Here is a 25,946-nt window from a genome sequence, read left to right as displayed (position 1 = left end):
CCACAAGTAGAGAAGCCTGATTCATCGGTGCCTCAGTTGTTTTGTAGTTCACCGTAACCAGATCATTATGTTTTTTTTTTTTTTTTTTAATTTTCGTGTATTTTACCAATTTTTAAAATGTGTAACGAAGTGCCTACATGTTCCTTAAAATGACTTGCAAAAACAACATTTTGTTACAAACATAGTGGTAAAATGCATCATAATTAAAAACTTGGTTGTAAAATGTGGAAAGAAAAAACTTAGATGATAAAATGTGTGGAAAAAAGGTTAGGTGATACAATTTTTGAAATTATGATAATTAAGTGGTAAAATATGTAATTAAATTTGATAAATTATAACATCATAAAAAATATTATCATTAACATGGAAAGTACAATTTTCTGTATTTACATTTTACATAAATTAACTCTCTTTTTCATTATTTATTTCCTTAAGTAATCACCAAGTTAAAGTTTATGCAAATTAAGTCATGCCATGTGAAGTCACTTAGTTATATGGAGAAAGGAACCATCGAAGGGATAACTTAGAAGAGCTTTACTGATATAGATTAAAGCATTTTTGAGATTTTATATTGTTTCCTTCGTAGCAATCCTAATATTAAAAGTCTATCAATAAGATAGTAACTCTCAAAAACCTACTGAGATTGAAATAAATTCCAAGAAAAAATGGTTCACATCAAATGGCATGCTAGTTCTTTTTATGAGGCACAAAGGGGAGAATTTATCCTTGAAGCCGAAGAGTTACCGAAAATGCGTGAAACTATCGTAAGGTTTTGGAATACTCTGAAATATAGATGATTTCTGGCATTGCTTAGTTAGAATAGCATCGTTACAATTCACCTTATTCAAACAAAAAGAAAAGAAGAATAAAAACTAAATTTTAATTTTGTACCACATAGAAATAAATTCTACAGTTGTATGGATTCATCTAGAACCCAACTGTTAATTTTTTTTCGCAATTCTTTTTCTGCTATGATTGTACCTAAACCCTAAAAAATGTAGTTTCCTTTGTCAAATAGCACAAAAGACAGCATAGTTGTAAAATCCGGATAATTGACTCGGTCGAGATAGTGGACTGGTAATTAATCTGATTTAACCCGATATATATTAAAAATTTAAAATTATATATATCTATTATATATAAATATATAATTATCATTATTTGAGTAAAAAAAGTTCATTCATATTCCAAAATTCAAAATAACAATTAATAATAATGATACATCAAAATGACGTTATAAAGGTGGTTCATTTTTTAAAGAAAAACTGGTCGAGTTTGACCGAATCATCCTGAGTCAATTGTGTGACGGATCCAATAATAAAATCGATCCAATTAAGCCACCGGGTCCTGACCGATCCGGCTGGCCAAACCAAACCAGGTTTCAAGGAGATATTCTGGGTAATACATTTTCAATGGAGGTATGTTTTTAAAAGGTGGGATATAAATAACATAAGTTTAACTAGTCTTGGACCAACTTGTGGGCCTGCTCACATATTGCCTTGTCTTTCCTTTGCTGTATCCTATGGTTTAACTTGAGGAGTTCCTATTGGTCCCAATAGATTTTGTTATTGGTCCTACAATTTCTCAAAATTCCATGGTTATCTCTTCCCAAAAAATATTATATAAACAAATCATGATTCTATTGTATAAGAAGATTAAAATATGACAATACCACGAAGTATAACTCCGGTACACAATATATAACTCTGGTACACAATATATAATGAAATCATGATTCCGTTGTATTTAATGTTATTGTTGCACCATGGAATCACAACTCTTTTGTGCAACATGGTCTGTTGTATCAGGAAATTGTGATTTTGTGGTGCAACAACAATACAAAAAATAATAAAATCGTAATTTTGTTGTGCAAATTTTTTTAACAAAATCATGATTCCGTTTGATCACGAAAATGAAAAAAAAAAATCTGACAGTATGAGAGTGAAGAGTGGGAACAGAGGAAAAGAAAAAAGAGGAAGAATGAATGAAGAAAGGAAAAGAGGAAGAGGAATAAAGATAGGGGAAGTGAGAAGGATGAGGTGAAAAAATGATAGTTTGGAATTGTCTTTGACTGAGCAATTTTATTGGGACTAATAGTAATCCTTTAACTTGTCTTGGACCAACTTGTGGGCCTGCTCACACATTGCGTTCGGTTTCTGTGTTTTCTTTGCTGTATCCTATAGCTCCTCTATATCTATCTGAGTTATGCAACATGGTAAATTAAGAGCCCTAAAATGCAGAGTCAGAGTAGCTTAGGGGGAGAAAGGAGAACGCAGAACAACGTGGTGTATCTACCGGAGGAATTGATAATTGAAATTTTACTGCGGTTGCCGGTGAAATCTCTTCTCCGTTTCAAACGCGTGTGTAACTCATGGCTTTCCCTCATCTCTGATGCTAACTGAGTGATGTCTATCATGTTCCTGGTTTGAAGAAAAATCTCATTTCTGTCTCACAAATCACCAGCTCAGGCAAGTATGTTCTTTTTGGCCCCAATAGTGTCAACAGATGTTCACAGATTTGTATATTGGTCACCTGTTCAGTCGTCCACTATGAGTTTCAGGTTCTCCATATTTATTCGAGGTTCTGGGTATGATCCATCAACAGATTACTATTTGGTGGTGGTTTTAGCATCCTATTCTCGACATTAATCTCAGCGTCAGCAAGATGCTATTTGTCTACATCTGTTCCTAACACGAAGTTGGTTCGTACTTGAATGGTATCATTCATTGGTTGGCCTTTTCTTTTGAAGACAACAGAACATAGATTATTTTTGTCAGGTACCTTATCAGTTGATTTTGAGGACTTCAACTTTAAACTTTGTAATTTGGGTGGTGTACTTGGAGAATCGCTCAGTCCATGTGTTGTGTGATCGAACCATTATACATAAATATGGGTGATGAAAGAATACAAAGTGCTGTCTTCTTGGACTAAGACTATTGATGTGTCTACCAGTAACATTCCTATTGGGTGCTTGTTCCAATATGCTCTACAACAAGAGATGATATTAGCGAAACTTATGAAAGAAATGGATTGGTGAAATTTAATAACGAGGAACAGCTTCTAGAACATCAATCCTATTATTATGATGATGATGATGATGAAAATGTATCCGGGGTGACCATACAGATGAAACTACTATTCTTGGAACTCAGCTTCTCTTTTTAATTAATAAAGATTGAAGTCGCTCTTATTTATTTAAAATGTTTCTAATTTATACTAATATGAAAAAAGGAGAAAGGGGACTGCTACTGCAACCAAGCAAAGGTGTGTAATAAGCTTGTTATGTTGATCATTGTGTGTTTACTTGAGAATGCACACCATTTGCTTGAATTAGTAATATAATTTTCAACAAATAGTCATTGTTTGTATCTCTTCCTTTACTTTTCCTCTTCTTCCCTTGGTGGTTAAGAGAAAGGTGGAACACAATAAATCCGAAACAGGTTTTGGTCTTTCCATTGTGTTTTCTAGCCGGGTAAACCTCTCTGCAAATGCTGAGGTTTGTAGAATTCCCAGCCATTGTGTAATAATAGTTGAGGCAGGGATTGGGGAGTGTTTGGGTGTAATTAGCATAGGCCAGGTGAGTAATAAACCTTTAACTTGCTTAAGTAATAAATAGATAATATCAGTGGATTCTGGGCTTAGTGTTTGTTTGCATCTGAATAAACTTTAGTTCCTCCTTCGTATTGTACGTAAGTAAATTTGTAGGCAAAGAATAAGGATCTTCACTTTAGCAGTTCTAATAGAGTTTTATATATTTAAAAATGGTCCGTCATATGTCTCTTTAGTTATATAGTGTCCTTCATTTCATATATTAGTAGTTTTGGTTTCCTTAGGATGAACTAGTTGAGAAATGAACGAACAAGATGGAAAGGAATAGCAGAGGAAGAAAATTCTTTTTTTTACAGAGAATGGGACCTCTGCAGTTTAAAAATGAACTGCAATGTGCAGCAGTTCTAAATCTCATCCTTAGAATTCATTAAACTAAATTCTAAAGATATATTTATCATTTTATAAATTAAATTAAAGGACCAATGCAGTTTTTTCACAACTGTAAACGATTTTAATCCGTTTCCTACTAAGAGTTAGTGTAAAAGAAAATGAACATTTTGGACTATGTAATCTCTTTTGTTGGGGTTTATAAGTGGAGAAAAGAGAGATAGAGAGAGGAAAAAAAAAAGAAGGGGGAGAAATATAAATGTGACGTAATGTAATAAAAAATAAAAAGATCCAATAAGAGTAAGATATACAGCAAAATTATCTAAATATAATAAACAGATTTATCTTGCGATATAGTTAAAATCTGATATCCCTTCAAAAATGCAATTTTATCTTGCTTTCGTGGTTATCAACTATCAACCTTTAAATTAGAGGCTGCTCCTAGCCTAACTTAGCATGAATGCTGCTCCAATTCTCAACTGCTTGTCTAAATATCTAGTTTCCAACTTTCAGAATTTCATATATATACATGGTCTCGAGTCAACACAAGACTATATCATAAGTGAAACTCAATTATAACATGCTTCACGGCAAGCATAAATGATCAATAAATAAGAATTCTAATTCAGAAGTACACACTGCACACAGAAATCTGATCTTACATGAAACAAAAGTAAGCATCTAAAGCAGAAAATACGGAATTTCTTTTGAATAGTAGTTTTCTTCCATGATAGTAATTCTGAGTACACTGTCACTTCAGAAATAGTGGGAGTTTGGGAGTAGTATCACATCCAACAAACTACCTAGTGGTCAAACTTCACTGCAATTTCTTTTATCAATTATGTTTCCTTTTTCTATACTAATTAAATAAGTAATAAAAGAGATCACATCTCAGCAATCAATTTTTCCTTATCAGCTCCAGATTCAGCAAGGATTCCCTTAGTTCACTTCTTCAGCATCTCTAATGCAGTCTTGGGCTGGTCCATTGGAACCATGTGACCCGCATCATGGACCTGTTTTTGTTACAGAAAATATTGAACTTAGCTGTTAGCACTGCACAAACACAATTTTGCATTTCACCTTAGCAGACACAAAATAGATACTATTCATTATTGTGAATCGCCCTTAATTTTAACATTCTATCCTGATCATTAACATTGAATTAAAAGCACTAGTTATCTTTTCTACCTTTATCACCCTTAATGATTGGTATATAATGTTAAAATTGGAGTAATTAGCACAGCTGAGTATGTACATTTTAGAAGTTTTGGGGTATTTCACACAGAAAGTAATATTGAAGTATGGCTAATTCAAGATGCTATTGATTGTTTTTACCGCTCAAGTGTCTCTATATGTGTATGTGGGTGAAGACAGAAAAATAAATACCTTAAGGAAAGTTAGAGGTCCATACCTCTTCAATAATCCGGCTTCTGATCCATCAACAACAAAAGGAACTTCAAGTGAAGTTGCAAATTCTTTCTGACCAGACCATTCCATGGCATGAACCCATCTCGAGTTACCTACTCATTGAAATTACATCACACCACAAAAAAGGATTTGTCAACTCATTCATTGAAAGGTTATAAATATGAATAAATACGAAATATTAGATTTCTCAACAGATTTTAAATACAATTAAGAGTATACACATACTAAGTCATACATAAGGGATGAGTTTGTTTAAACTTAAAAAAAGTAACTTTAAAATAAATGTTTTTTTATATAAGCGCTTTTTAAGAAACAAATAAGATTTGTTTTTTAAAATAAGCAGAAAATTATTTTTCTTGAGTAGAAATAATTTAGACAAATACACTACAAAACCAAAAAAAATTGTTTATTTTATTAAAAGAAGTGTTTATTTTAATAAATAAGTTTAAACAAATTGACCTAAGATCATAGTTCCCGCATAAACATGCAAATTGATTCCATCCTCGAGAAGGGCTGGAATACACCAACTTCAAGATTCCTCATCCAATCCACCGACAAAATGAATTTCCCATCGCTTAGTGAATCTGATCCAGATTTTTGGTTCAGCTGTTTAGGAATTTGTCTGTGTTTGAAAAATCATAGCAACGGCTTCCCTCACTTTCTTCTGATACTACATCATAGTACTGCAGCATAAGTATACAACGGCTGGTAAAAATTAAGAATATACCCATACATTGCTTCAAGATTGAAATCACCATAAATATCACAATACGAGTTTCTTCTGATCTATTATACCAGCAAGCATAAATGGCTTTCTTCACATATATGTTACCAAATTTCTTAATTAAACTATCCTCAACTAAGAAACAGTTAGAGGTATTTATACAACAGACTTTTGTTTTGGAAAATGGTTAATTATCTACATGCATACTTGTAGTCAGGGAATACTTCATTCATTAATATATAACTGTGTACCAAAACTTGAAAAACTGACTACTTATACCTGTCCATGATATATGGTACTTTAGTATTTCTTTCCCACATTATTATTATAACAAGCAATAGTAGATCAGTTCAACGTTTTAAAACAATGATTGCGCATTTATATGTTCTACAGATCTTCTCATAATCCTAGTGTAACGATGCTTGGTTCCTTGTCTCACGTGTCCTTTTTTTTTTTTCCTTTTTACTTACACAAGAATCGTGTAATTAAATCAGGAGGCTATTCAATTTACGTTAAACGTATATATATAGCTAGCCACCGAAAGTAGCTAGCTAACACGGTAACACCAAAAGAATAATGAGCACAAAATCAATTTAATAAAAATTTAACAAAACAATTAGTACGTAAAGCAAAGCCATCAAATATACCAAATTTTGCAGTCATTATTATTTTGTGAAGTAGTCTCATTCCATATAAAGCATGCTGATTATTCAATGTAGTAAAGCAAATGAGACAGGTTTTCATACAGGAACTGATTATTATTACATGAAAATAACCTCCTTATTAAGATGCTGAGTGCGCTTTGGATGATGATGGTACCACATAATCAAGCACCATCACACTCTCGAGATGCTCCTTGATCTTCTCATTCTTATGATAGTCCCCTAGCTCCTTCGCTGCCTCTAGTTCGCTTAATCCAGGAAAAACTTCAAGGGAAGCAATGGAGAACCCTTTGGCTCTCGCGGGAGAGAAATTTCCCCCGCAAGTGAGCTGAATGGCCTGTTTGAACTCACGCTGAAATCCTCTCATGGCCCCCACAATCTCATCTTTTACACGATCTTCAACACCCTCCTTCAACTTGAAGAACGTGACTCGCAAGGCGGAGCCCGGCGGCGGCACGGTGCCGCCGGGAACCTCGGCGAGCCAATCAAGGGCCATGGCGTCGTCGACCAAGGGCGTGTTGGCCTTGACGACGGCCACGTGGGCTGGGTGCGCCACATAGGAGCGGAGGTCGTCCTTGGAGTTGAAACGCGTGTGGAAGAAGTGAGTGAATTTCAACGAAGGGGGGGAGGTTCGGATGCGAAATAATGGCCCCACGGTAAGGTGAAGCAGCTGTTCCAGCGAGGCTAGGGAGTTGATACGCTCCACCATGGTATCTGCCTCCGACGGTGCAACATCTTCTTTGACCTTGAATAACACCACATGCTCGATGATCGACATCTTCTGTTGCTAGCTGTGGATTAATGTTACAAAGTGAAGAGTTATTGCAACACATTTTGTATATAAATAGATAGATAAGGGAAGATTGATCTCATCCTTCCCAAAAAAAATTCTCAAACCTCACTCTAGACTCTAGTTTTTCCAAAAACAATTATCTATCTCCTTTGTTTGTTTGACCAATTTAATTACACAGACGTTAATTTCCTCTCACCTAATCCCGTATGTCTCATAGCCCATTGCTTGTGACTCTATTAAGCATATTTTACTACAGCGTGTTTGATTTTACACGTTACATGTGTGATTTTAAGACTACTTTTCAACTTTTTAAACTTGATTCCTTAGAATTTCCAAACACGCTGGCGACGATATATATAGTGCAAGCTAGCAGAGAAGTCCTGCATAATATATGGATCTTCCTTCCCTGTGATTGGCTATAAGCATTATATCACTATGGATCTTTTTCTTGCATTTAATATTATGAAGTATAAACATCTAGCCGGCCACCCGGAAGAGTTTTGAAGTCAAAAGTGGTGGAATGGAAAGGATATTTTTTACAATTTGTAGACCTTACTTCAACTCAATGGATTTCGTTCTTAAAAAATTGAAAAGTTTGATTTCAGTGCCTATAAAAAATCTGGTAAGTTTTCACTTCTCTTAAAATGAAAATATGTCACAATGTAGTTGGATGTTAAGTTTGAGTTAATCAAACCTAACTCTAAGTTAAATAATGATATATTTTAATTTTAGAAAAACTAATAACAAGCAAACAAAAATTAGAGGAAAGAAAAACAAACATTTCCTATTTTACATTTGTAATCAGTTTTTTTAATTAAGTAAATGATAATAGTGCATTAATTAATCTATCTTCTTTTCTTTTCCGTCCCTCACTCCTCGAGCGCGTGGATGAAGTGAGTGAAATTGAAGGAGGTGGAGGAGGTTCGGACGCGCAAGAATGGCCCCACTGTAAGGTGAATGAGCAACGTCGTCTTTGACCTTCAACAACACCACATGCTCGATGATCGACATCTTCTGTGGATTAATGTCAAAAGTGAAAAGTTATTGCAAAACTTTTGTATATAAATATATAGATAGATAATTAAGGGAAGATTGCTCTCAGCCTTTCACACTTGGTCAAATCTCACTGTCACTACCCCCCTCTGGACTCCTGTTTTCAAAAAACACTTATCAATCACTCCTTTGATTGTTTGACTTTGACTTTGGCCAATTTACACACCCACACCCCTCGAGAGTCAAGACTCATTCAGCCCATTAAGCTTGTGACTCCCATCCAATTCAGCTTCCAAAATAGAAAAATGTCTCACAAACACATAAATATGCTATCATACATCTAGAGAAAGAAAGAGGTGTACATTATTTTTAAAACTTGTTGGAATAAAACTTCACCAAGCATTACTATAAACTACAACATATTGTTTTATCTCTTTTTGCCACGGTATGAAAAGAATTTGCCTCTAAAAGATTCTTATTTATTTGTGCTTTAAACATTGGCAGTTGCTAAATACATTACCCTTATAGATACACTCCCTCTCGTCACTTTCTCGATTGGGTACGATCCCCTTTTTTCAAGAGAAACCTAAGCTGCTAAAGGAAAAGTGGATTACACATCAAATAATAAAGCCCAAACGAATTATCAGCACAGTTAAGCCATATTGTGACCTGTTAGCGAAGGCCAGAAAAATTACACATCCTAGATCCACACTTATCATGTTACACACCAAATGAAAGCAACATACAAGAATTCTAGTACAAACACTGAATAATTGGATTCTCCATATACATACAGTCACTCGAAGACCCATCTTTGCCTGACGTGTCTTTCATTTTGATACATCCTTTGTTTATATATATAAAAAAAAGACGTGTTGATGTGAGATAAATCTATCTTATATCAAAATAAGAAAATTAAATCTAAATTATATAATCAAATATGAATGGTTAAAAATTAATACTTAAAAGTTATATAATCTTTAAAATAGTAACATGATATTAAATTTTGATCTTTATGTATAGTTATATGGGTTTGGGCTTAACTTAATCCTTCAAAACTAATTTATAAAATGAGGATTGTTCCCCACTTATTTAATTTATATTGGTATTATCTTTGTTGGATGTGAGACTTCAATATATTCACATTTAATTCTCATTCTCATATAAGATGTTTTTTCTCATAATATATGTCTTGTATATAAAAGAGAAATTCAATGATTGGATCAATAAGAGTCATCATGTATAATGTATAGATTAGTAAATCTCACAAGCATTTATTAACATATATACCCTTGTTGCAGTATGAGTGTGTTAACAAGTTATATCATTGTATATTTTAAAATATTCTCCTGCTATTTTTATTATCTTTCAACTATATCGAATTATTCTTCGTTCATCCTTGTCTTTCCATTTTATTTTTCTTAACTGTTTCAAACTACCATTTTTTTAATCTAAATCAATAAATTAAAATTTAATAATTTTTAAGAATAAATTATAATAATTTAATTCAGTATAAATATAAAATCTAAATAATATATTAAAAAAATTATTCTTCATAAATTTTAATTATATAAAATCAATATTTATCTCGTTAAATGCAGAAATTAAAATAGGAGTCGCGTAACATTGAAAAACCCATATCTTCGTAGTATAATATTTTACTCTGAAAAACAATGATGTAGCCTATGAAACACTTCTGTATGCGTAAGTTTGTCTAAGATTATTTTTTCAAAATAACACTTATTTTAAAAAAAATAAGTAATTTTATGTTTTTTAATGTGTTTGTTTAAACTATTTTTACTTAAAATATGTAATTTTTTTGCTTATTTCAAGAAGAAAATCCCATCTATTTATTAAAAAATATTTTTTCAAAAGTACTTATTTTAAAAAAAAATTAAAAACTCATCAATAAACTTTAATCTCAAATAAAATATCTAAACTTGATTAATTTGACTAGTTGAATGCGACAATCCTAATGAAACTAACCAATGTTTTTTTTAATAATAAAAAAAACAGATATGATGGAAAGATGATAAAGAACAAACAAGGTCAAAATTAAATGGTTGCCCATTTTCTTCCCTTCTAAGTTCGCACGATCATTACTTACACAACATTCACGTTATCGATATCATTTTCTGGGTTACATTTAACCTAACATCAAGAGATGACGAAGTTTTTTTTTCCATCATATTAGTGACCACAATAAGTCAATGTAGCATTCAAATCTTGCAACCGCTGCCTTTATCTGTTTTTACGGAGATTAATAAAAACGATGCTAGTTACGAATTAAATGATGTATAAATATTAACCGCGATCAATCAGAAAAAAAAAAATTGTTAGCAGTACATTGTATAACATATTCTTTCTAGTATTGATTACAATTTATTTGGAATCACAAATTTATATTCAAAAGAATAGGCTAAAATTGTATTATTAGCCTTCCTAAAAAGTAATTAATTATGATTAACGGAACTTTTTCTCCAAAATCGACAGAAAAGAACGTTACTAGCTTCAAATTGTATTGTTTTTATAATTTTGCTTATATCCTGAAAAACAGAATGCAAGCTTCTATGCTTCTATATTTGGATTCATATAATTTTTTTACAGAATATATATAAAACATTAAAATGAAAAAATAATTATATTATACATTTATTTTCTTATCATATTATTAACTCTATTTCTATAAATAAGATAGTTTTTTGAAATTTATTTGTCTGTTTTTAAATTATCTTTTGCATTAAATGACTAGGATTGGAGTAATTAAGTAGAAAAAAATGAAATGAAGAGATCAAATAATTTTAAAAATAATTTTGAAAAAATAATATATATTATTAATTAATTTAATTTATTTTCCGCCGTATTTTTCTCCTTATATATATATATATATATTTAGTCAAATGATTTTTTTATTTTGATTTTCTTTAATTTGATCATTAATCTTTTTAAAAGTTCATTTTTATACTTGAGTGACACGTTAATTAATATTCAGATACTAGCGGTCGCTACAATACGGAAAAAGGTTTGATAACTCCATAAACCCTAATCTCTTTTCTCCCACACTGAAAATCACAAATCCAAATCACATTCTCTCTTGCTTCACCACCAGATCCTCCAATTACCTCTCCTTAACCGGTGGTTCCTTTTACCTCCCTTGCATCACCATCGCCCTTTACATCTTGTCGCCCTTTTCACATCTCGCGGTTGCCGTGACTTTGACGCAAGAGGAAGAGGAGGCGCCATCTTTGGTTTTGACTCCATATTCTCTGCAAATGTATGAAATTCAGTTCTGGACTCGCACCTTTCCTTACTGTCGGAGCTTCAAATTGCGCCGCTATAGTCAGAATGGGTTTTCGTCGTATGCAGGTCGCTGCTTTGTTTTTTCAATCACGTTTTGGTTGCGCCACTGGTGTAAGTCTATTTGTGTTGGTCTGATCTTTTCCTTTGCGATTTTGGGTTTGAAATTTTTGGGTGTCTTTTTGCAGATGTGTGATCCACAACGACACAGGACGCGCGATTGGTGACGACATAAGACACAACGATGGAGAGGGGAGGAGAACGTGGTGGTGTGGGGCAGTTTTGGGTTTAGTGAGAGGGGAACCGCCGCCTCCGACTTGGTGCTACCATGTTGTTTTGTCTACGTTTTCCTTGTTCTGGCAGTGGAAAATTTTGTGTTCTTGATTGTGGTTCTGATGAATATTACGGTGGCTCCAATTAAGTTTTTAATAGTGAAGTGAAAAAATTATTGTTCCAATTTGTGATTTGGTCTTAGATTTGTCCATTATCATCTTCTGGTTCAATCTCGTTTAGGAATAACTCTGTTGGGTTGATTGAGAAGAAAAAGGAAGAGGGAGTGGAGGAAGGAGAAGAGGAAGAGATTATATTTTGGGACTGACTTTTAACGGTTAATAATAATATCTTGTTGACGCCATTAATTTCAAATTGATAAAAAAAAAAACCTATTTTGAATTGATTTTAAAAGTGAAAGATAAAAATAATTTTTATAAAAAACAAATTATCAAATTAAAAAAAAAAAAGGACAAAAAGAACATTTTACTTATCACTCAAATTCATGGAAAAACAAGGTAAAAGGCGTCTATATTTTTGGAAAATGGGTAGCGTGAAGGGGCAGACGCATGAATGTTGTGTTGGGGAGCGTGTCCAGTTAGCAAGTTGGGCTTGGGCTTGGGCTTGGGCGTGAGCGTGACACACTTCTCCAACTGAGATGGGACCCACATTATCAATGAATCACTTAGGAGAATAGTCATCACTCTACGTGTGCCTCTCTCATTCGCCCCCAGATTTCCTTGTAGACCCAAACAAAACTCTCATTTGCTAGACGTCGCCGTTCCGTATGGAGAATCACGTTCGTGTTGACCCGTTTGGATTTCCACTTCTCGTACAATTATAGTATACGGTATCCATCCAATTATTAAGCACAACGTTTTTTTATGGGAATTATTACAGAAGGCAACTTAACCATAAAATATCTTATTAAACCTCATATCACCATCACTACGCCCACCACACGAATCAATTATTTAAATTCAATGATTCCAGTAACTGAATTAAATAAATAAATTGAAAATAACATATTTTCTAAATACTCTCTCTCTCTCTCTCATGTTAAATATCCTTTTAAGCATTTCTCATTTATTTCAACGGAAAAAATATTTAATATATCATTATCAAATTATGTAAATTGTTGCTATCAGTATTTATTACATTAGTGAGGTGTTAAAAAGATTTCTCACGTTAAAGAACTTTCCAGAGGTCAGGACAGGATTAACAAGTCAAGATAGAAGACGACGGTCGATGGATACTCGATATCCAAACTATCCTCAAAAAATAAATAAATGAATATATATTCAAATTTATTAGTTGTTCAAAATAAAACAAATTGAATTGAGCACCTCTCTCAATTTCCGGTTGCATGACTCGGGAGAAATATGGAAGTTGAAACGGAAAGTGAAGGAAGAGAAGGCATGGTCTCTCTATTTCAAAATGCAGAATTATTCGATTCTTGTCAGAGAGAGACATTATATGTTGGAATGTTGTGATTTTCGCTGGGCTCTAGTGCCTCCTTCCCCGGCGAAGCCGACCGTGGGAAACTGAGGGAGCAGATCATGCTTTATTTGTTTATTTTCATTTCTCAACTAGTACTCTGAGATTTTTAAAAGGTGAGGGAAAGTAAATAGAAAATAGAACTAGAAGAATGATTATGATTCTTCGTATAAATTTAGAATCAAGGATTTTTTTTCCGGTTAGGTCAGAATCCAAATTTAAGAGATGGATTCATTCAATCGATTGTAGTACTATTTTAAACATTAATTAAGATATTGTATACTCGTCGTGTTACCAAAAAAAATAGATTAATTAAGAGAAAGTAAAGTTTAAAGTATTTGTTTGTAAACCAGATATGTACATGTTTCATATATTTTTCAATGAGTTTATTTTTTTATAATTAGTTTCATTAATTATTATCTTTAACGTAATGGTTACAAGTTTAAAACAATTTCTATTAAATATTATAACATTTAGGCTGAAATTCACTTTTGCTCTCGTTTTATCATTGTGAAATTTTGGTTTTTTATTTTCCTCCATCACACATTTAGTCCTTTTTAAAGTTGAATAATTTTGATCCATCATTTAATCTTTTTTAAAATTGAACAATTTTGATTCATCCTTTGTTTGTCATCAATTTTTTTTACAAAACTTGTTAATGTAACAAGTTAATGATGGCATAGTACTAATATATTGACAAGAGGATACACATGTTTACATAACAGTGTTCTAACGTGATATTGATATGTGTTGACATTAGCACATTGTCACTTATGTATTATACATTTACTTGTTATTTGTTATGTAATCATGTGAGTATAACTAACATGTTATATCAATATTTTTATGTTAAAAGTTAAGGACAAATAATCGGTGGTTCAAAATTGTTCGTGAGGGATCAAATGTAGAAGAAAAAATTTTCAAGGATGAAAATCGTATGACAGTAAAAGTATGAGCATCAAAAGTAAATTTAAACCTTGCATTTAAAAAGTTATTAAAGAAAAATATTTTTATTGTGAATTTTAATAAAAATATTTATTAATTTGTAAAAATAGATGACGATCATTTTTGTTAATTTGTTAGGCAATATTTTAGTTCATCACTCTTTCTTCTTATTTATTTTTCCTTAAACCAAAATTAATAATTTACTTCCATAAGCTATTTAAATTCATAATTTAGTACAATTTTTTATGTTAAGTTAATCGGGAAGAAAGAAAATATAATGTTGTATCTTCTGTAGGATAGTTGAAAAAAAGAAAAATTGACTTTAGGAAGAAAATTTTAACTGTTTATTTTATTTTTTTAATTTAAATTTTAAACTTTTATTTTTTTCGCTCACTTTCTTCTTATCATTTCAAACATACCGTTAAAAAATTACTATAAATAAGTTACTTTGTTGCTACCAAAACATTGTTAATATTTAGTGCTTGAGGGTAAATTTGAATAAAAAATATTGATGTAAAATGTTTATTATTTTTGTTGATAATAATTTAACAAAAATATTAATAATTTAACATAAAAAATATTTTAAAAAATTGACTTGATTATTTTTAGTAAGATTTTTTTCTTAATATAAATAATAAAAAATATAATATCTTATTTAAAAAATCAAATTTAGATTTAATCAAGTCAACGAGATATTGGCATATTATAAATGAGTATTTTAAAAGTATCAATAGAATACAATAAATAAAATATTAAAACGGCCGACACAATATTTTGAACTCGTGTCATTGGGCATCATAATATGTTTGATTCTCAATATTAACGAAAGAATTGGTACATGGTTTGCTGGCAAAAGTAGGGTTCATCATGGAAATCTCTACATCATGAACCAGCCACGTGTCGTGAACCAAAAAATATCGTTCGAGTGTTCCTTCCGTCGGACGAAGACTTTTTCTCCCATACTTCTTAATTAAAAAAACAACAAATGAAATGAAATTTCTTTAAAATAAATATAATTTTTTATTCTGAAAAGAGTTTCATTTTCATATATATATAAAACTTTACATAATCAATTAACTGTTATTAATTATATTTATCTTGTCTAAATTACATATATTTTTTCATTTCAAATAATTTCATTTAAATCAGATAAAATCATTTTATAATTAATAATATTAATATCTATTGTTTATAATATAATTATTACAATAATAAATGAACTTTTGGTACATAAAAATTATGATTGAATAACGGTAAAAAAAATCTTTATATTATCACTATACATATTATTTTGTCTTCCAAAAGATTAAAGCGATTTTCTTTATTTATTTATATGAATTGAATTTAAATATTTAAAAAATTTATAAGAATTCATCCACATTGAATTTTCTTCATCAAATGATAAATAGAGTAATTTCTTTATCGTTGCTCAGGGTATCTTTTTGTCAAACATCAACAACTAATTTTCCGAAGGACACAAATTTATACAAGAAGTTTTATTTTTTTTTCTATATATTCTCCGTTATATATACGGACTTGTAAATTAAATTTCTTTAAGTGTTATTTTATTTCGCTAAAAATAAATAAATATTGAACAATGAAACTTAAAGAACCCTAACTAATATAAAATATTACATATTTTTACAATATTATATGTTATCAACTAGATTCACCCAAAAAAAATATGTTATCAACTAAAACTTTGATTGCACTAAAAAAAACTAAAACTTTGATTTTTTTTTTTTTTTTGGTACAACCTAAACTATAACATAGATAGTGTTTGGTATAGGAAAAAAATATTTTGTACCCGAGGATCGTGATTCCTAAAAATTGTAACTCTTAAAATTATGATTCCTATAAATTATTAAAATTTATTTTATTGGTCATAAATATTTATGAAAATATTTATATAATATATTTGGAAATAAAATATTAGCATGATATTTCTATCAAAATTTTTAAATTTTTATTAAATTAAATAATATAATAAGAGTAACAAAAAACTTTAATTATTTTTTATCACACTAAAACTTTTTTTAACTTGGAAAAATTAAATTCTCACACTTTCACATGAGAATATTTTGGTGAAAAAATCAATAGAAATTCAATTAAAAAACGATATTAGAAGTGTTGGATTCCTGAGAATCAACTTTAAAATATGCATACCGAATGTAAAAGTTTAAAATTTACAATATAAGATTCATAGATTCTTGGGAAAGTTTTAAAAAAAACCTACAAAACATCTCCTTATAATATCATAATAATTGTTCCCAATATACCCTAAAACATATTTTTCTTAACACACTCTATCAATGATTGATGATTTGATGTTAATTGAAAATTATAAAACCATAAAGGAACGCAATCAAATAGAGTGAGGCGTATTTTTTTAAAATTTTCAAGAAATTTCCAAAATAATGTATCAAATATTTTGTTATTAACATTTTTATTTATTATATGCTTGGATAAAACAAATTTAAAATATTGCGAACATATAATAACACCACAATTAAATCATAATTAATAAAAAAAAATTATTGAAATTTCTTAGAATCTTTTATCATTAAAACAAAATTATATATAAATTTTTTACAACATAACATTATGGAATCAAAAAGTATTATAAAAAAATAACTTGAAAAATTCACTTAAAAAAATTTCATTTTGGAAATACCTTTTAGTAAACTGCTATATCTTATTAAAGAAAAAAAAGAGAAAACAGGTGGATATTCATTATAGAATAGTACTAAATATTAAGACACAAAGGGGTCCGAGTGTGACTGTCAAATCTACATATTCTCTGTTCTCTCTCTTCTCTCTGAATTCATTCACAGGACAGCCCCTTTGCTCCGCAGATTCGATTCAATCGCCAATCTTTATTACTCACTGCTTCTCGGGAATCCCTCGTCTCCCCCCTTTCAATCTCCGTCTCTTCTCCCTCCATATAATGTTCCAGATTTTCAAGGTACGATTTTCCATTCATACCAATTATTATATTATTAACAACAACACCACCACCACCTTTTGAATCACTTTTTTAATTTAACTTTTAATATGAATTTGGCAAAACAAACAAATAAATAAATAACTTGCCATGCCATGCTTCCATAAAATGTGAATTTTGTTCTCTAGTCTTTGTTTCTATCTGACAACGTTTCCTCCACTGTTTCATGATTAGTTTCTTGATCCCCGTTTCACCGAGACATTGATTTTATCACCTCTTCTCCTTTCTTCTTCTTCTGAAATATTCGCAAGAGATCTCAGATATTGCATTTAGTTGGTTTTGAGATGCCTTGGGCTTCAAATGTTTTTATTTGACCAAAATTCTGTTTCCTACTGAAAGCAATTTTTGCTATGCTGCTGCAAGTTTTCCAAGAAGCGGGGTTGGAACATTTTAATTCCTGATATTAACACGTTAATTCGGATTTTGCTGAGTACTATTAACTCTTGCCAATCTGAGATTATTAAATGGGATTTTGTTTTTCTTCATTATTAGGACGGTTACTTCTTTTACTTTTTGTTTTCCGTAATTTTGCTTGAAAAAGGTAAATAGTACTGTCTCTGCAATAGTACTTCGTAATATCACCTCCTCTGCATCATTGACTCTTTTTTTTTTGGGGGGTGGGGGGTGGCTTTTAGATTCTTCTTTGGAACTCTGTGCTTTAGGTAGGTATTTCCTGAGTACATTAAAAAAAAGGTTCCTTTTAAAAATGGGATCGGCTTTTTCCCATCTCATCATTTTTTTTTTTTAAATTACCCCATCAATATAAATAATAATAATAGTAATAATAGCAACAGTAGAAATACCTATAATGATAATAAATATAAATATAACAATAATAATAATTGATGTTTATAATCTGATTCCTCTGGAAAAGGAACTCATGGCGGTCATGATTTCTACTACAGAGCTTGTCTCATCTGCCCAATGCCTTAAACAATTCCAAAACTGCTTATGTTTTGTCTCTCTGTTTAGGTTAGTGCACGCAGGTACATATAGGAGGATATGATTATGGATAAATTAAAAAAATATCTCCAAACGCTTTCAATTTTTCACATCTTTTTTGTTCTTTCCTTCTTCTCATCATCTTCTTTTCGACCATGATGCAGAGCTGGTTCTGACTCGATCAAGCTTTTGACTCCTTAAAAGAGAAAAATTATGGAGGGTGACACATTCTCTGGTCTTGGCAATGGTACCCAGATTGATAGCAAGATCTTGCTGACATTTAAGAAAAGCTTTGTTCAAGTCCAGAACATCTTGGATCAGAACCGGGTACTCATCAATGAGATAAACCAGAATCATGAGTCCAAGGTCCCTGACAACCTCAGCAGAAACGTTGGACTTATTAGGGAGCTCAACAACAACATCAGAAGAGTGGTTGACCTTTATGCGGATCTTTCAAGTTCTTTCACCAAATCCATGGAAGTTTCTTCCGAAGGGGATTCAAGTGGTGCTGTGAAATCTGATGGCAAAGCTGGCCACAAGCGACACAGGCCTCTTTAGGGAGCTTTTTTTCTTTTTTCTGTCCTTTTTTTTTGCTTGGTGGGGATGCACGACATAACAATTGTGTTGAGGGATAGAACAAGATTGGGTTCTGTAGCAAAAGCCCTCTTGTATTACAGAACTTTCTCTAGCTCATCACTTACTGTTTACTACATTTCAAATAAAAAGAAATGATTTTCCAGAATTCTTCTCAATATTATTATAATAACCTTGTGACTGTGGATCTAATAGTAATGTAACATGCTTGTGTGCTAACTTAATCATGCTGCTGTCTTTCTAAAGGTAAATGAGAACCACCCATTTTTCTTTCCTATTCAACGTGATTGTTTTTCCCTTTGGATTTGAAAATGAGATGGACCTTTTCTTGTTTAAATGTTTTTTTCTATGATACGATTAGGTGTTACAAGAGATAAGAGCTTTTAGCTTTGATAAACTTTTCTTGAGTTTCTGCTTGTCAAAAGGGGCTAAAGACAGTTTTGATGGAAACTCATAATATAATACCTTTATTCTCTTTATATCTTGAACCAAAATGTTGTTCCCAGCTAGCTCTTACTTTAGCTAAGAACTGACAGTTAGAAGGGGTTGCACATACTGTTTTTGGCCTATGCCCATGTAGCCAGAGTTTCCTTACCAAGAAAACTACACCTGGTTTTCCTGTTCATGTGTTTCCCTGTGGGAGTGACAACTGAGAACTGAAAACTGCATACATATGTGTGAAGATGCTCTGAAACAGATGGAAGAAAGCAGCTTTAGAATATAAGATAAAATATTTTTTAGTTCCCCATCACACACCACCACAAGAACAGAATCTCAGATAAGCGATGAGAGGAGCTTTTGACTAATTTTTTTTAAAATTTTATTTTATTATGCCCAATGGCTGGTATTGGCTGGGAAATTAAAAGTAGTATTGTACTATTCTATATCTCAGCTTAAAACAAAACACTACAGTCCTCATAAGCAGATATGTGTAAATAGTGACCCCCAACAACATGACAAGGGACCCAAAGGTTCTCTTTTGGGATGAAACTGAACTTCTCCATGCTTATCCTTTCCTACTCAGGTTCGTTCCTTTTTACTTTCCAATTTTCTCAAACCTACTTTTTATTCTCTTATTATAGATTATAGATAGATGTCCCATATGACACATTTCTAATTGATACTTGATAATTCCCTATCCCTGGTTTATTTCTCTCTCACTCTCCCTGATTGCGCAGATATCTGTCTTTATTGGTGGACCCATTTTTGTGGCAGCCTAATTTCCTGATCTTAGAAGAGGAGGCCCACATGAGTGATTGCTGACGATGGCCTGTTTCTTTCTGGTTCAGATTTTGCATTTTGAAGGAGTGGACCTTTTCCTCCTCCTGGGTAGATTCATACCTTTGTCAATATTCTCTATTCATAATTAACTCACTCAGACCTAACTATTATTGTTAGACCATCATTTCTTAAGGGTGATAATTGTTAGACTATCATTTGTCCATGACCTCAGGGGCTTTTTTGGACCGTCACATATTAATTCTTCTATTACATATACAATTATAAAGCTTCACGCACAAGATGCTGTAGTTACTCTCAACTCTCAAGATTGTAAAATACAATGTGACATTTTTGTAGAAACAACATCTTTGTAGAAAATATGTCTGCAAGAGTTACTTTCTTATAGAGGTCCATGAAGATGTGGAATTCTTATGGCAAATTGTGAAGTCATGAACTAATGGGTTCTTATGTAATTCATTATCCATTTATATAGCAAAGATACTAGAATAACGTTTATATAATAATAATAATTTTTCACAAGTTTTTATTATTATTATCATTTCGCTATCTCTTTATCACACTCTTCATTTTATCTCATAATTCTCTTTCCTTTTTCTTCGGTTTCCTCGTTGTAAAAGTTGTGAGAAATTTATGTGAAAAATAAACATTTCTAAGGATGAAATGCTGATTCATTACCAAGTGAGGGAGAAATTGTTACTATAGCAATATATTGGAATATTCAAATATGTTAAGCATTATCAACCGGATTATAAGCCAACAGAAGAAAAATAATCCCTAGCTAGTACTTATATTGAGCAGTGTCAAATGACAAGTATGCTATGTTTGAGAAAATGATCAAGGGCTAGAATATCTCATATAAAAACCCTAACCAGGCCAAGACAAATTAGACATTGTGTAGTACATAACATGTGCGGGGGGAATCTACTTTTGCTTTTCTTTCCCTTTGTTCCTTGCATTTCCAGCAAATAGATTGGAAAGGAGCTCAACTCTAGTTTTCCCAATGAAAGCTATTTTTTTTTATAATAATAATGGAACTTGTAGATATCTCCATCATTGGTTGGACCCAATTACAGCAATCAAACTATAATAATCCACGCCCCATGCCGGAAATGTTTAATTATGGCCTAATGACACTTTTTAATAATTTGACGATAATTTTTAATATGCGATCATCCTTTTATTCCCTCTCTCTCATGCCTTTTATAAAACCAAACTCCATTGGGTCGTGGCTTCAGAAAGACACTCATACACACTTTTGAAAATTGCATACTTTAAGAAAATCAACTTTACAATGTTGACATCACTTTAGTTAGGTGACCCGTTAACGTTGCAAAGTTGCGTTTCAGTGATTCTATATTGGATAGTTTGGTGCAAAAGATCATGTCTCATTGAAGTTTCACCTGCCAACAGGTAACGAAACTTATCCGTAATTTTATTTTCCCTTCAGAAAAGTACATCACAATCTCTTTATGTGTCTAATTGCTAGTGAATGCTTGCTTAAATATTCAAAACCTAAACAACTAATTATTAATAATAATATAAATTTGTACCAAGTTAACTTGCTATTAGTGTCTGTAATTCGGAATGACTAATAAAGTAGTAATATTATCACTGGGTCGGCGATACCTTAGTTATAACGAGAATTAACAGCCCCAAGGACTCTATTGGCTAGGTTCTGGGTAAGATTTTTAATTATAATAATAACGAGAGATAACAGTCCAAAATCCTATGCTACTTCTATCGAGTAGCTTCATCAGTATCAATAAATGGTTTTGGACAGTTTAATCACACTTTTGAGAGCTTCGTGCCCATCGATAATGACGAACGGTCTACCAATACGTTCATGTGATAGTGTACATGTATTCTCAAAATCCAAAGTTACTAAATAAAAGAGAAAATCTCCATATGGGCCAAAACTGTAGGTCCAAATGAAACATAAGTCCAACACCCTAATTATTATAAATTAAATGTTCTTCATTTATTTGAACCCTTGTATCAATTAATGGAATGACTGGAATTATAATTTTTGGTAAAATATTACAATTAATCAAACATACATTCATAATTATTTCTTTTGATTTTCTGTAGATTGCGTTGTGCTTGATCCTTTCATGTTGTTTTAATACAGGACTCATTTAATACATATACATTTATATTTATATAATAGTAGTTAATTTAGTTAATAACATTAAATTTGTTAATAATTGTATTTTTTTTTTCAAAATTACAATTGAAATTATTGAGACGTGTTATGGATTGTTGTGGTAGTGGGGTAGTGGAGTTTGACTTAGCAACTCAGGAACATTGCCTAAAAACAATATGGAGAACCGAGAAGTCGTCCAGGGTAATAATTTTCATCGGCCAACTCAAATTACAGGTTGTAGTCTGCAGAATTTCCGAGCAACTGTTCAACCTCCATACGTTTACAAAAGCCATGGTGCAATTTCTATGTAGGTTGAATGCTTATAAATGTCGGGGGGCACAAAGGGAGTGGTAACCGTTATGCTTGGGGTTGGGGAGATGGTAGTTTGATCTCAACTTTACCTAGATAAGATGGTTCTTTACCTAGACAGTAATTCTCAATTAGGCCTATCGGTGGTATTGAGAATTTAGACAATAACTTCATACTTGAGGAAGAATGGAAACTCAGAAGAGCTTTAAATCTAAAGGATTGTCCTGGAATATGAAAAGTGTTAGTCATATTCCCAAATAGTTCGAAATAGTTATTCTAGAATAGGTTTTTAAAATAGGATAATTAATCTGAAAACTTATTTCAGAACAGTTATTGTGGAATATAAAAAATCATACTACGGAATAACTACTCTGGTGGAGTCCTTTTGGAGGTGCAGAAAGCAAAAAAGGGGTCCAAGAAGTAAAAGACTTTGTGTTTTAGTCCGTCGTTGGTTGGATTTTGACCGTATGTTCCACTCTTTTTGGGCTGAAATATAGGTGTTATGCCCCCTAATTTTTAGGATTTTTTTTTTCCAGCACCCAACAAAACTTCTTCTACCACATCATAATTATTAAAATTCCAATCTTACTCCTGTTTACTTCTTTTTCTTTTGTTGTTTTTTTTTTCTTCATACACCATCCTCCATTTTGTTTTGAATAAGCTCTTCCTTGGTTGTTGTGATTAGTTTGATTGAGGTGTATTGTTTCGATGATTTGGAGAGATAGGGATACTCATGGTGACAACAATAGTGGGAGGCAACACCACCAAGAAGATGATCTATAGAATGGTGAAGATGAACGGATGAGAAGAGACTCGTGGCTGTGCAGTAGGGAGGATCAAGTGAATGTTGTGTTACAAGGGAGGGGATGGGTGTATTTGAATTTTAAGAAAAAAAAAGAGGTTGATTTAGGGTTAGGGCAATACCAGAATTATCTATCATTTGATATTTAGAAGAATAGAAACATGATTATTTTCCAATTATGGTAAGATGTGGAAATCAAATTACGAAGTGCGAGAGTCCATAATAATTATACAAAAATTGAGTAGGATTGAATTCTGTGAAAGTTTCGTTGACCAAAAAATGATGTGGAAAATAAAGTACATGCCCTCTTATGTTATCTTTGTAATTCCACATCTTGAGGGCCTAAAGCACTTTTTTACACTCAATGTCCCTTAACAAAAAGGAAATAGAAAACGAAAAGATAAAAAAGGAAAGGAAACGAAAGAAAGAACAGAAAATTCTCTTCCTTATATTTATCAAAATGTTGGAAATAGACATTACAAGGAGGAAACTAGTAGAACGGTAGCCTAGTTCACTGGTGAATAAAATACAATTCTGCTTTCTCAATGGATACAAAACCGAATACATATAGTAGTAACTATACAGAGTATTACCATACCCGCAGGCAACGGGGGAAAAGGTTCAAGAGGGACAGCAGACTTATCTAGACTTCTGGTGGTTCTCGCTCATCTCTGTTCACTATCTCTGTAGTCATTTATATTATATGTTTACTGCATTCCTCATCTTCTCTCATCTCCCAAAACAATAGAATAAATATTGTTCCACGAAATATTTTGATATCTTGAAAAATAATATATCATTTTCTCTTCTTCAATAACCACCACGGCATTTAGATTAACCACTTTGCAATAATTTAATTTGATAAAAAAAGTAATGTCTACAATTGTATCAGCCATACCCTAGCTAATAGATGAGATTTACTTTGATTGATGTCTAGTTGTCAACAACATATTCTGATTATTCGCCGACCCAAGTTTGTCCTTGTCTTAATTTCCTCCCCCCCCGGAAAAAAAAAAAACCAGAAATGGGTGATTTCCAAGGCCCCTTCATAGTGTCACCCCCTCCTTCACTCTCTTCCTCGGATAAGTCCAGCACAACCATGCTATACTATGGGTTAGTAGTGGTGGGGGTTGCAGCCATGGCATTAGCCCTATACAACTTCGTCATCATCAAGCGAAGTAGAAGGCGCCATATGCAATCACAGGCTGAAGGGGCAAATGGGTTGGTGGAGGTGGCGATGGAAAGTAGTAGAATTGAGAACTGCCAAAGGAACAACTTCAACTTGCTCTCAAGCTTCAAGTACAAGAAAGAAGCAGCAAAAGAAGGAAGTGGAGATGGTGATTATGATTATGATGATGAATGCCCAGTTTGCTTATCGGGTTTTGAAGAAGGGGAAGAAGTGAGGAAGCTGCCACGGTGCAAGCACTGGTTCCACGCACCATGCATAGACATGTGGCTCTACTCCCATTTCGATTGTCCAATTTGTCGAACACCTGTTGGGCAATTCTACCACCGTTTCCATTCTGGTCCGGAGTTGCTGGAATCCGGTGGTGGCGTCTCCGTATGAATGTGATTTATGGGAGATGTGGGACCTACGGTTGCGTGGAATTGCGACCACTCAGTCCTTCACAACTTTCTCCATAAGGAACAGAGTGAGTGAGTGAGAGAGAGAGATAGAGAGCTAAAGCAGCCAACTTTGGATACCTTGTTTCTGATGTTACGTAACAAAAGAGGTCACTCCTCACTTTAAATTTTTGTTACTGCTAAATTTATTCATTCATAATCATACCTTAATACGGACCTCAAACTATATTTAATAATACTTAAAGACTTTGATTTTGATTCTTTACTATTATTGTGAAATTATACTGCTATCATCTAATATACAGATTTTCTTCTTCTAAAATACAGCATACTACTATTTCTGTCTAAGATGAGTGAGCATTAAAGAATAATATATACCATCTAATTTGAATTTTAACATATTAAGATTACCATTCACTTTATAAATAAACTCAGTTTAAAAGGAATTTTGTCCTCATTTAATTATAACTTGTCACATCTTTCAATAATTTTATTACGAGGGAAATTAAATTCTGAAAAAAAATTTCCACCTCTTATTTCTTATTCTAGTTATATTTTTCATTTTTCGGCTTAAACTAAATTAAGGTCATTTTTCTCTTTTTTGATATTCTGCAATCCATTGGTTGAACATAGGCCATTCATTTGATTCAACACGTCTCCATACCTCTCTCTCTCTTTGTTGTGTTGTGTTTTTTTTTTCTTCTATTTTTCTGTTATATTTATTATCTGGCTGGCTTTGTCCATCGATTCTGATTGGTACGATATCATTCTTGTTTGTTGG

The 25,946-nt window shown here is 32.2% G+C and overlaps 4 protein-coding genes and 1 long non-coding RNA gene across 7 annotated transcripts; 4 read left to right on the top strand and 1 right to left on the bottom strand.

Annotated features, from left to right (window-relative positions):
- The first annotated feature begins 1,736 nt into the window (after positions 1-1,736).
- On the top strand, positions 1,737-3,353 carry LOC106795471 (uncharacterized). The gene is made up of 2 exons (XR_001384089.3): positions 1,737-2,472; positions 2,561-3,353. It is a non-coding gene; the product is annotated as an uncharacterized lncRNA (long non-coding RNA).
- A 3,518-nt stretch (positions 3,354-6,871) lies between these two features.
- On the bottom strand, positions 6,872-7,528 carry LOC100780833 (stress-response A/B barrel domain-containing protein UP3). The gene has a single exon (XM_003541251.5). The coding sequence runs from the start codon at positions 7,526-7,528 to the stop codon at positions 6,872-6,874; it is 657 nt and encodes a 218-aa protein (XP_003541299.1).
- A 3,752-nt stretch (positions 7,529-11,280) lies between these two features.
- Positions 11,281-12,946, top strand: LOC102668350 (uncharacterized). The gene is made up of 3 exons (XM_006595279.4): positions 11,281-11,295; positions 11,536-11,902; positions 12,022-12,946. The coding sequence occupies exons 1-3, from the start codon at positions 11,281-11,283 to the stop codon at positions 12,027-12,029; spliced, it is 390 nt and encodes a 129-aa protein (XP_006595342.1). The 3' UTR covers positions 12,030-12,946.
- A 4,413-nt stretch (positions 12,947-17,359) lies between these two features.
- On the top strand, positions 17,360-19,230 carry LOC100306717 (uncharacterized). Of its 3 annotated transcripts, none has more exon segments than NM_001248464.2 (2): positions 17,360-17,510; positions 18,656-19,229. In NM_001248464.2, a coding segment is annotated over 1 exon segment (345 nt). In that variant the 5' UTR covers positions 17,360-17,510; positions 18,656-18,704; the 3' UTR covers positions 19,050-19,229.
- A 5,375-nt stretch (positions 19,231-24,605) lies between these two features.
- Positions 24,606-25,148, top strand: LOC102668213 (RING-H2 finger protein ATL52). The gene has a single exon (XM_014765432.2). It carries the CDS (start codon positions 24,606-24,608, stop codon positions 25,146-25,148), a length of 543 nt encoding a protein of 180 aa, XP_014620918.1.
- The last annotated feature ends 798 nt before the right edge of the window (positions 25,149-25,946 follow it).

This window comes from Glycine max, chromosome 13 (assembly GCF_000004515.6).
Source record: "Glycine max cultivar Williams 82 chromosome 13, Glycine_max_v4.0, whole genome shotgun sequence".
NCBI lineage: Eukaryota > Viridiplantae > Streptophyta > Magnoliopsida > Fabales > Fabaceae > Glycine > Glycine max.
Note: the sequence above shows the minus strand (reverse complement) of the source record. Positions and strands in the feature narration are given on the sequence as shown.

Coding starts and splice junctions, on each gene's coding strand:
- LOC100306717 (XM_026124798.2), top strand. CDS start 18,705: ATGGAGGGTGACACATTCTCTGGTCTTGGCAATGGTACCCAGATTGAT.
- LOC100780833 (XM_003541251.5), bottom strand. CDS start 7,528: ATGTCGATCATCGAGCATGTGGTGTTATTCAAGGTCAAAGAAGATGTT.
- LOC102668213 (XM_014765432.2), top strand. CDS start 24,606: ATGGGTGATTTCCAAGGCCCCTTCATAGTGTCACCCCCTCCTTCACTC.